This window comes from Mesoplodon mirus (assembly GCF_964341445.2).
Source record: "Mesoplodon mirus genome assembly, chromosome: 2".
NCBI lineage: Eukaryota > Metazoa > Chordata > Mammalia > Artiodactyla > Ziphiidae > Mesoplodon > Mesoplodon mirus.
In genome coordinates this window covers 201,965,326-201,977,707 of record NC_138977.1, presented here as the reverse complement: position 1 = coordinate 201,977,707, position 12,382 = coordinate 201,965,326, and the positions used below count along the sequence as shown (strand labels likewise).

The following is a 12,382-nucleotide window of genomic DNA, read 5'->3' as shown; positions in this document are numbered from 1 at the left end:
GAATAAAATACCCAATCTCACCATCCCTCTGCCTTCAGATCTCCTCCTGGTGCCACCCATTGGCTGAACCCAACTGAAGCCAGAGGTAAAAGAGCACCTTGATGCAGATCTTGCGGGTCAGCCTTGTGGAGCACAGAGCAGAGCAGAAGGGTGGAGGAGAGACCTGGAAGGGGAAATGGAAGACACCCAGCACTGGCTTATTGTTCAGTGTTCTCAGTCTATCCCAGGTTTGATATCAGTGTCTATCAGGGGAAAAGTTTAGTTTGTTATCTCAGGAGATTTTTTTAGTAAAGTCTGTCTAGACTTGCAGATATGTTTCTTATCAAAAATTATTGAAGTTTACCAGGGCTTCTTTCACCTTCTCTCACATTTTATGACATAGATTTTTAAAATCCTTTTTCTTTTGGTAAATACATATATAACATAGAATTTACCATTTTTACGTGTACAGTTCTGTGGCATTAAGTACATTCACATTTTTGTGCAACCAGTCACCACCATCCATCTTCAGAACTTTTCCTTTGTCACAAACTGAAACTCTGTACCCATTTTCCTTCCCCTCATCCCCTGGTAACCACCTTTCTACTTTCTGTTTCTATGGGTTTTACTACTCTTGATACATCATATAAGTGAAATCACACCGTTTTTGTCTTTTTGTGACTTAGCATAATACGCTCAAGGTTCATCCATGTTGTGTTATGTGTCAGAATGCCCTTCCTTTTTTTTTTTTTTTTTTTTTTTTTTTTTTCTGTACGCGGGCCTCTCACTGCTGTGGCCTCTCCCGTTGCGGAGCACAGGCTCCGGACACACAGGCTCCGCGGCCATGGCTCGCGGGCCCAGCCGCTCCGCGGCATGTGGGATCTTCCGGGATCGGGGCACGAACCCGTGTCCCCTGCATCGGCAGGCGGACTCTCAACCACTGCGCCACCAGGGAAGCCCTGCCCTTCCTTTTTAAGGCTGAATAATATTCCATTGTATGTATATGCCACATTTTGTTTACGTGTTCATCTTTTGATGGACACTTGGGTTGCATGATATACTTTTTTAAGTGTTATTTTTATTTCTGAGTATGTTTTCATTAATACATTCTCTCTCATGGCTGTAACTTTTACGTGTCCAGTTTGATGTCTCACAAATCTACAAGGTAAATAAGAGCAAGGGAGCTGAGACATGAAAGGTGGAGGTGGGCTTGAGCAAGAGAGAAGGGCATCATCTGGAAGCAGAGAGTGGGGAGAGTTTAAATGTGTAGACAGACAGTGGAACCCACCATGGAAAAAAGAAACAGCATGTAAACAAAGAACAAATTCTGGACAGAAAGTGCTTTATGGGAGCAGAGAGCATTTTGATTGGCTAGGACTGCACAAGGACTATTTATGAATAAGTGGGGTGAGAAACAATTTAAAAAATTTAAAGTTTGACCTGAAAAAAGTGTGCTTTGCCAGATAAATTTAGGAAAGCTGGATTAAAAAGTTGTTCTTGCCTGGATTGACTCAGTCTTTATTTTTTATGCCCCTCCAAGAGAGAAATATGGCTTATAGCCTTTCCCAGGTTTATAATGACCATAGAGCTCTTGTATTTGGGTGCAATATGATTAGTGTCCTCAGAATGTATTTTGGGGAAATGGTGGGGACTAAGCTAAGCTTCTTGGGGGCAGGAACTACAGCTTATCTCATATCATCTTGAATATTCCTTGGTACATCAGGGGAGCAAAAATGGATTAAGAGGTATCTGCCAAGGTCTTCAGTCCGTAGAAAGTGTTAAAATATCCTTGCGGCACTAAAAAAAAAAATCACTGCAGATTTAAGAATCAGGGGACTTCCCTGGTGGTGCAGTGATTAAGAATCTGCCTGCCGAACACTCTGACATAAATCACAGCAAGATTCTTTTTGACCCACCTCCTAGAGAAATGGCAATAAAACCAAAAATAAACAAATGGGACCTAATGAAACTTAAAAGTTTTTGCATAGCAAAGGAAACCATAAACAAGACGAAAAGACAACCCTCAGAATGGGAGAAAATATTTGCAAATGAAGCAACTGACAAAGGATTAATCTCTAAAACTTACAAGCAGCCCATGCAGCTCAATATCAAAAAAAACCCAACCCAATCCAAAAATGGGCAAAAGACCTAGATAGACATTTCTCCAAAGAAGATATACAGATTGCCAACAAACACATGAAAGAATGCTCAACATCATTAATCATTAGAGAAATGCAAATCAAAACTGCAATGAGATATCACCTCACACCAGTCAGAGTGGCCATCATCAAAAAATCTAGAAACAATAAATGCTGGAGAGGGTGTGGAGAAAAGGGAACCCTCTTGCATTGCTGATGGGAATGTAAATTGATACAGCCACTATGGAGAACAGTATGGAGGTTCCTTAAAAAACTAAAAATAGAACTACCATACGACCCAGCAATCCCACTACTGGGCATATATATACCCTGAGAAAACCATAATTCAAAAAGAGTCATGTACCACCATGTTCATTGCAGCTCTATTTACAATAGCCAGGACATGGAAGCAACCTAAGTGTCCATCAACAGATGAATGGATAAAGAAGATGTGGCACATATATACAATGGAATATTACTCAGCTATAAAAAGAAACGAAATTGAGTTATTTGTAGTGAGGTGGATGGACCTAGAGTCTGTCATACAGAGTGAAGTAAGTCAGAAAGAGAAAAACAACTACCGTATGCTAACACATATATGTGGAATCTAAAAAACAAAAAATGGTCATGAGGAACCTAGGGTCAGGACATGAATAAAGACGCAGACGTAGAGAATGGACTTGAGGACACAGGGAGGGGGAAAGGAAAGCTGGGACAAAGTGAGAGAGTGGCATGTACATACTAACAAATGTAAAACCGATAGCTAGTGGGAAGCAGCCGCATAGCACAAGGAAATCAGCTTGGTGCTTTGCGACCACCTAGAGGGGTGGGATAGGGAGGGTGGAAGGGAGGGAGACACAAGAGGGAGGAGATACGGGGATATATGTATATGCATAGCTGATTCACTTTGTCATAAAGCAGAAACTAACACCCATTGTAAAGCAATTATACTCCAATAAAGATGTTAAAAAAAAAAAAAGAATCCGCCTGCCAATGCACGGGACACGGATTCGATTCCTGGTCCGGGAAGACCCCACATGCTACCGAGCAACTAAGCCCACGCGCCACAACTACTGAGCCTGTGCTCTAGATCCCACAAGCCACAACTACTGAAGCCTGTGCGCCTAGAGCACATGCTCTGCAGCAAGAGAAGCCACTGCAATGAGAAGCCCACACACCACAATGAAGAGTAGCCCCTGCTTGCTGCAACTAGAGAAAGCCCATGCACAGCAATAAAGACCAAACACAGCCAAAAAAAAAAAAAAAACAGTTGTCTGCTCTCTAGATCTCTCCCTCATTGAAAGATAAGCCTGAGTATCTCCTTCTAAGATAGTGGTCAGGTTATCTGCAGGGTCTTATTTTGTCCTGTGTAGGGTAGATACCTTGGGATAGGAGTTGAGTTGCTTAGGACAATAGAGGAGAGTTTAAATGCTCCTGTCAGTCACCAACAGAATTAGAGAATAAATATTTAAAGAATATAGGGTTAAAGGGTCATCAAATGATTAGTCTACCCAGCAGAGCCAAATTTTTAGCCTGCATGGGAATTTTTTTTTTTTTCTTTTTGCGGTATGCGGGCCTCTCACTGTTGTGGCCTCTCCCGTTGCGGAGCACAGGCTCCGGACGCGCAGGCCCAGCGGCCATGGCTCACGGGCCCAGCCGCTCCGCGGCATATGGGATCCTCCCAGACCGGGGCACGAACCCGCATCCCCTGCATCGGCAGGCGGACTCTCAACCACTGCGCCACCAGGGAGGCCCCGCTGCATGGGAATTTTTTTTTTTTTTTTTTTTTTGCGGTACATGGGCCTCTCACTGTTGTGGCCTCTCCCGTTGCAGAGCACAGGCTCCGGAAGCGCAGGCTCAGCGGCCATGGCTCACAGGCCCAGCCGCTCCACGGCATGTGGGATCTTCCCAGACCGGGGCACGAACCCGTGTCCCCTGCATCGGCAGGCGGACTCTCAACCACTGCGCCACCAGGGAAGCCCTGCATGGGAATTTGATTGACTCTGTTTGACTGATTAATATTTGTTGAATATGTGAATGAATTATAGAGAGTAGGAAAACCTTGTAAATTCTTAGCAACTGTTTAATATGTAAAGATTGACAGTTTAAAAGATTAACCAGGTTCACTGACAGATGAGTGGGGAGAAAAGAATTGTATCTTTAGCCAAGAAGAGAGGAAAATGGTACTTCCCAAAAAGAAAACAAACTGTAAACAAATAATAAACTCTAGTTAAGACATATGTTGAAGTACTGGGGGACATGTCTGTGCTTTATTTTGAAATGCATCAAAGATAAAATAAAAAATATTTGAAATGCATCAAAAAATAACATGGATTGATAAATGGATAAAGAGAGAGATGATATGTGATAAAGTGGCTGCGGTACCCTGTTAATGGTAGACTGTAGGTGGTGGGGGTAAAATTCTTTCAACTTGGCTGTTTGAAGATTTTCATAATACAATATCGGAGAACTAAGGAGAGGAAAAAGGAAATCTAGAGATTTTGGAGGAAGAACCAGTGAGATTTAAGAGAAGTAACATTTATAGTAAAAAGAACATGGGCATTGGAGTCAAACAGACCTGAACTCTGGTTCTGGTTTAGCTCTTTGCCAGAGAGCTGAGCCTGCTGTGTGTGGGCTGTAGAGGATGAAGAAGTGCAAGATTTTAACGTTTGATCTGAAAGATTTATATGACACTGTTACTCAAGCTGGAAGGTAAAACTGTGGAGAAGAAGAGATGGTTACTTTAGTTTCAGGTAAGTGGAAGTAGAGATTTTGATATGAACAGTTCCATGTATTTTCCTAAAGTTCAATAAATCATTTGCTCACCAAAAATTACTCATTGAGCATTACTCCAGACCAGTGAACAAAACAGACAAAAATCTCCTCCTTCATAGAGTTTTACGTCCTGTAAGGGTTTGAAGAATGAAGGGTCTTTACACCTCAAATGCAGTGACTCTGCAAAGGTGGAAGGGCTGGCATTCACCAGCAAGAGAAGAAGCGTTGTTTTCATAGCAAACTTTCTGATGTCCCAGACTTTATGCCATACAGGCATTTATTTCCTCTGCTTTCTCTCATGCCCATCTGCTTTCTGATTTCCAATGTAGTTCTTTTTACCTCCATCTGAAGTTGGTGGAACAGTTCATATATAAGCTAGTTATGATTGAGTTTCAAAATATATGTTCTGGGGGTTTTTTATGGTTTGTTTTTTCTTTCTTTTTCTTTTTTTTTTTTTTTTTTTTTTAGCTGTACACGGGCCTCTCACTGTTGTGTCCTCTCCCCTTGCGGAGCACAGGCTCCGGACGCGCAGGCTCAGCGGCCGTGGCTCACGGCCCAGCTGCTCCGCGGCATGTGGGATCTTCCCGGACCAGGGCACGAACCCGTGTCCCCTGCATTGGCAGGCAGACTCTCAACCACTGCGCCACCAAGGAAGCCCTGTTTTTTGTTTTGGCTGCACTGTGTGGCTTGCAGGATCTTAGTTCCCTGACCAGGTATTGAACCCGGGTCACGGCAGTGAAAGCACTGACTCCTAACCACTGGACTACCAGGGAATTCCCAGTCCCGGCTTCTAAAATGGCCCAGACAAAAACAATAACTGTTGCTTTTTATAGTGTATACAGAGAAGACAGATGAAGTTCATGATATTCCACATAAAACAGAGGACATAAAGATCTCCTCTGTGGTCTCACCCACAAATCATGTAGTTTAGCCAGGCTCTGATTTCATCACCCTTCCAGGGTGTGTATTCCTCAGCGATTACGCACTCCTTCCAATAGGGTAGGAGGTCAGTCAGTAAAAGTATTTATTGAGCCAGACCCTCCTCTGCTTCTGAGTCATATTCTGGTAAAGCAGGAAGGTTCTCAGGGAGAAGCTTTAACTCTTTCAAATAACAAAAGTTACTCCTCCATGTAACAGGGTAGGTCTCTAAGTTATCCTGTGGGGCTTATGCTAATTCTTTACTTGATACTTTAGATAATGAGGTATATATTTAGTCTGATAGTGAGATGGAATTTGAGAAAATATAGTGGTAGAAGGAAAATAATATCTACCTGGCTCAACCTTGAGGAGTTGTTTTAATAACATAGATGGCTAAGGGTTTTGAAAAATATTGTTTGTTTTAGGGAAAAAATATTTATGACACCACCCTTATGTGGAACTTTGACATCTGGCAACTTCAGCTGTCTGGAAGACAGCCAGAAAATAAGAAAGGGGCCTCAGAGCACATAAAAAATAACTGTTGAAGGACTCTAGCATTACCACGTGTACTCTACCACTGCAGAAGAGTTTGTTAGCCTCTCATTTGGCGCATGTTTACTTTTGATTCATCTGGAAACTTTAAATAAGTTTGGTGGGGTGTGTGTGCTCCTCCCACCCCCCAGCAGATTATAAACAACAATCTAGAAAGAGGTAGAAAAGCTGACTGAGGAAATAAAGTGATAGCAAAGGGAAAGCTGACATTGAAAGAGAAAGACCTAAAAGTTACATAGAAGTGGTATTTTGTATTACAGCAGAGTACAGTAAGGTATGGTCTTAATAATGAACTTACTAAGTTCATGTTCAGTGTCTTTTCTTCTACTGAAGAAGGCAAGGGTGTATATAATTTGCCTATTTTAAAACATGGTCAAAGTTAACCACATTTTGATATGTTGAAATGGTAAATTCTGTAGCGTTTATATACTTGAAATACCACATTCTGGTGATGCTGTATTGGTGGCACACATTTGATCTTGTAGCTGATTATGAGAATGTTTAGTAATAACTGCTAACATTTATTGAGCACCTAGGTGCTGGCTTAGGTCCTTTCACACTATTAGTATACTGGTTAAGGCTTTGGAGACAGGCAGATCTGGGTTCCTTTTCCATGTCCGACTGACTTTGTGACCTGGACAGGTTATATAAACTCTCTGAGCTTGTATCCTCACTTGCAAAGTGGGAACCAATTATATACAATAGGGTTGTTGTGAGAACTCAATGAGGGAATTCATAGTACAATGCATGGCACATAGTAAGTGCTCAATAAATGTTAGGCATTAGTATAATTATTTTTATCATTATGATCATCCTCTTGATGATTATTATGAAAGTATGATTATCTCCATTTTTCTGAAAAAGGAAGCTGAAGCCCAAAGAGTTTAAGTAATATATCCAAGGTGAAAAATCTAATAACTAGTGGAGCTGGGATTTGAACCTTGATTTCTCTGACTCAAGGAGCCTCGTACTTTGCATTCACATTATGCTGCCTCCTCAGTGTGTGATTTTAACTCTCTATATTTTTTAATACTTAAAGAAAATATGTGGTGGGAGAGGATGTGGGGAATGGTACTAGCTACTTCTCTTCTCCATTGTGTACCCAAGTCATCTCATTATAGGAAAAAAAAGTTTCAGTAACGCAAAGATAAGCTCTTTTTACTCAACAGTTCAAATTAAATATGTAATATGTGTGTTGCATGTGCCATTAAAATCTTCACATTAACAGACTGAACAGTTTATTTTGTGCCTAAATGTCCACATCATTCGTAGACTGTAAACTTAAAGCTGTAACTATCCTTTTTTGTAATTAGGCATTTAGTGCTTTTTGTTGTTGTTTATAGTTATATGTGAGATGAAAGTTAGAATCCTCATCTCTACCAACACCAAATGATACTTGAGGCAAATAAAGAAAAATAGGCTTGGGGCCTGGACACTCTGGAGGTCTTCTGCCACTCCTTGCAAAAGACCTTGGAGGAAGTGTAAGGTAATCATGGCTGAAGGTAATCATGGCTGATGGTAATCATGGCTGATGGCATATGCCCTCTATTTATTGCCTCCCTTTCTATTGCTTAACATGTCCTTAGGCTCCCTTGGCACAAAGTAACAGACACATTGTCTTATTACAGCACAGACACCATAAGATAGTATGCAAGTTTGGGCCGTAGGCGTCTTTGAACCGAAAACACATTTTTTTTTTTTTTTTGCAGTATGCAGGCCTCTCACTGTTGTGGCCTCTCCTGTTGCGGAGCACAGGCTCCGGACATGCAGGCTCAGCGGCCATGGCTCACGGGCCCAGCCACTCCGTGGCATGTGGGATCCTCCCGGACCAGGGCACGAACCCGTGTCCCCTGCATCAGCAGGTGGACTCTCAACCACTGCACCACCAGGGAAGCCCCCGAAAACACATTCTTGATCTGGTATAGTGTACTAAAGCTTGTCTGGAGGCGCCATCTACATAGCCTTTTCTTATTCTTTTTATGGATTTGTCTTTTTCAATGCATTTTAAATCTGGGCCACTGAGGTATGGTCCTGCTGCTGTTCTTCAGGTCAAACTGTTTTTTTTTTTACAGGCACAGTCTCAGTAGGTAGAGGCCGGAATGCACTCAATCTGAATCCTGGCCCTGCTGCTGTAAGCTCTGTGATCTTGAACAAATTTTCTAACTTGCTGAGCCTCAGTACCCTCATCTTTAAGATAGCTGTGGGGAGGGACTACACCAAATTAAAAAGCTCTCAATCACTTCCCCCAGTGGTTGAGAGTCCACCTGCCAATTCAGGGGACACGAGTTCGAGCCCTGGTCCAGGAGGATCCCACATGCCGTGGAGCAACTAAGCCTGTGCACCACAACGACTGAGCCTGCGCTCTAGAGCCTGCGAGCCACAACTACTGAGCCTGTGTGCCACAACTACTGAAGCCTGCACACCTAGAGCCCATGCTCTGAAACAAGAGAAGCCACCGCAGTGAGAAGCCCGTGCACCGCAGCAAAGAGCAGCCCCCACTCGCTGCAACTAGAGAAAGCCCGCACGCAGCAACAAGACCCAATGCGGCCAAAAATAAAATAAATAAAATAAATTTATATTAAAAAAAAAAGCTTTTGTACAGCAAAGGAAACTGTCAACAAAACGAAAACGCCACGTACTGAATGGGAGAAGATATTTGCAAATGATATATCCAACTCAACATCAAAAAAACAAGCAACCCTATTAAAAAACAGGCAGAGGATCTAGACATTTTTCCAAAGAAGGCATACAGGTGGCCAACAGGCACATGAAGGGAATGCAAATAAAAACTACAATGAGATGTCATCTCATACCTGTCGGATTGGCTGTTAAAGATAGTAAATAACAAGTGTGGGCGAGGATGTGGAGAAAAGGGAAACCTTATGCACTGTTGGTGGGAATGTAAATTAGTACAAACACTATGGAAAACAGTACGGAGTTTCCTCACAAAATTAAAAATAGGACTATCGTATGATCTAGCAATTCCACTCCTGGGTGTTTATCTGAAGAAAGCTAATTCAGAAAGATACATGTATACCTGTGTTCATTGCAGCATTATTTACAAAAGCTATGGAAGCAAGCTTAATGCCCATTAATAGATGAATGGATGAAGAAGATGGAATGGAATATTCCATGCCAATGGAATATTATTCATAAAAAAAGAATCTTGTCATTTTCAATAACATGGATGGACCTAGAGGGTGTTCTGCTAAATGAGTAAGTCAGAGAAAGACAAATACTGTATGATTTCACTTATATGTGGAATCTAAAAAACAAATGAACAAACATAAAACAAAAAAAGTCATAGATACAAAGAACAAACAGGTGGTTGCCAGAAGGGAGGGGGGTGAGGGGAGGAAAGAAATAGGTGAGAGAGTTTAAGACGTAACCTCCAGTTGTAAAATAAAAAAGTCACGGTATAGTGGGGAATATAGTTAATAACTAATATCTGTATGGTGACATATAACTAGACTTATCGTGGTGATCATTTTGAAATGCATAGAAATATTGAATCGCTAAGTTGTGTAACAGGAACTGACAGTGTTGTAGGTCAACTATACTTCAAAAATAAACAAACTCATGGAAAAAAAGATCAGATTTGTGGGTACCAGAGGCTGGGCGGGTGGAGGGGCGGGAATTGGTCAAAGACAGTCAAAAGGTATAAATTCCCAGTTATAAGATAAATAAGTACTAGGGGTGTCATGTACAGCATGATCAATATAATTAACATAGCTATATGTTATGTATGAAAGTTGTTAAGAGGGTAAATCCTAAGAGCCATCCTCATAAGGAAAAATACATTTTTTTCTTTTTCTTTCATTTTGTTTCTGTATGAGATGATGGACATTCACTAAACTTATTGTGATCATCACTTCATGTTGTATGTAAGTCAGATCATTATGCTTTGTACCTTAAACTTATGCAGAGCTGTATGCCAATTATATCTCAATAAAACTTGAAGAAAAAATTAAATAAATAAAATACATGTGGAAATACAAAGGGAAAAAGATAAGCAAAAAAGATAGTTATGGGGAATAGATGAAATGCCATATTTAAAATCCCTACTTTTTAAATACCATATTTTAAGAGTACCCTCTTGCCTGGTACCTTAAAAATGTTAATTCCCATGTTGCCTTCTTCAAGCATATTGGAAAGTCTGCATTTCCAAGTTGCATGTTTTCTATTCCACATAGCTATAGGTCACTTTTTTTTTTTCAATTCCAGAATGACTTGGAGAATTAAATGAAAACGTATGAGGAAATCATTGTTTTTAAAGAAATGAGACAGTATTTTGATTTTTTTTAAAGTACAGACTTCTTATTTGCTTAGCTTTGACTTCATTATAAGTAGTCATATATACTTTATATCCTAATAATAATTTATTATTAATAGGATACTTTATATCTTAATGATAATTCTCAAGATACCAATCTATATTACAGTGTCTTAAATACTTATGTTTTCCCATTTCTTTTGACCTTTCTTTCCAGGTTATAAAAGATGGAGGCTGGCTCAGTGGTTCGAGCCATCTTTGACTTCTGCCCTAGCGTATCAGAAGAACTGCCGCTCTTTGTGGGAGATGTTATTGAGGTGTTGGCAGTGGTGGATGAATTTTGGCTTCTAGGAAAGAAAGAGGATGTGACAGGTAAGAGGTTCATAATTCCTCACGTACAAAATAGACCACAGACCCTCCCTTCTTTCCATATTAAAAATAAAGGTTTAATGGGAAGCCCAATAAATACACTTCAGATCCTTTTGTGTTTTCTGTGTGTGTTTACTGTGGTTTCTACCAGCAAGGAGAGAATGTCTGTTATCACTGCATCTCTCCTTACTGGTTCCTTTAAAAGGTTGACATGGTTAGGTACCAGCTGCCCTCCTAGATTCGTGGGTGTCCTAAATTTATTAAATCTGCCCTCTACCCTAGATGCACTTAACACCCACTTTTCATGCACTTGGTTTCCTTTTTTCTATTCTTGAAAACATGTTAGCACCAGTTTATTTCATGAATTTGCCAGGGGAAGGCTGGAAGTTTTTCCCCCGCACTATGCATCTATGTTAAATCCAATCTTTAACTTATATATATTTATGGAAATCTGGGCTGGAGTATATCATACAGTCCTTAGAACAGACTCTTATTGTTACTTAAGCCACATTTGGGAGATAATAGATTATTTCCCAGTAGAAGTGACATCTCAGTTGAGATAAAAATGGTGAGTAGGAGTTAGCAAGGCAAAGAGGATAGGCAGAGAGAATTGCTTATTCAGAGGCCCTGGAATGAGAGAGAAAGAATGTGGAAGGACTGAGAAAGTTCAGTCTGGCATGAAGTGTGAATGGTTGAGCGGGGGGAGATGGCATGGGGAGATGAGCAGAAGCTAGATCATGGAGGACAGCGCATGCCATGGAAAGGAGTTATGGAAACAGGATACTGTAAACGTGCTTTAAGCACAATCAGATTTGTCTTTTAGAAAGCTCGATGCTGCAGACTGAAGAATGATAGGAAAGGGCAAAGCCAAAGGCAGGGAGGTGGGATGGGAAGTGGTTGCAGTAATCCAGGTGAGAGGTGCTGATGGTTTGGACCGAGGTGGTGAATCTGGAGATAAGTGGACAGATGCAAGAGATAGTTAGAAGGTGGAATCAACTAAACCTTCTGATGCATTCCACCTGACAGGCCCTGTTTGTCTAGTATTACTTGTTAAAAACCTGCCAATCTTCAGATTCAACTGTAGTCTTTTTCATAAAATTTTTCATGTTCTTCCTGACCCATTTCCCACCTTCTCTGAACTTCCATAGCAATTTGTGTAGCTAGGATGTGACACTGGATTTCAAACTGAATTATTGTTTATGTCTGAATTAGATTTTATGTCTGAATCAAATTTTAAGATCTTTTAGGGCCAAGACTGTCTTACTCATTTTCCCCTCTGCAGTGTGCCTTTGATAGAGTGACACCCAGTAAATGCTCATTGAATTGAATTGCACTCTCTGTGTTCTGCATGCACCTAATTTTGTGCACTGCATGTTTT

The 12,382-nt window shown here is 40.9% G+C and overlaps 1 protein-coding gene across 4 annotated transcripts in view; it reads left to right on the top strand.

Annotated features, from left to right (window-relative positions):
• The window catches only part of DNMBP (dynamin binding protein), a 139,770-nt gene that overhangs the window by 24,809 nt on the left and 102,579 nt on the right, over positions 1-12,382 (top strand). For 3 of the 4 annotated variants that reach the window (XM_082631459.1, XM_082631458.1, XM_082631456.1), the window contains exon 2: positions 10,853-11,007. In XM_082631459.1, coding sequence (XP_082487585.1) covers positions 10,863-11,007 — 145 coding nt within the window. In that variant the 5' untranslated portion in view covers positions 10,853-10,862. Of the gene's footprint in view, positions 1-8,395; positions 9,579-10,852; positions 11,008-12,382 lie in introns of those variants that run through there. The other variant, XM_082631457.1, reaches the window with a different exon arrangement.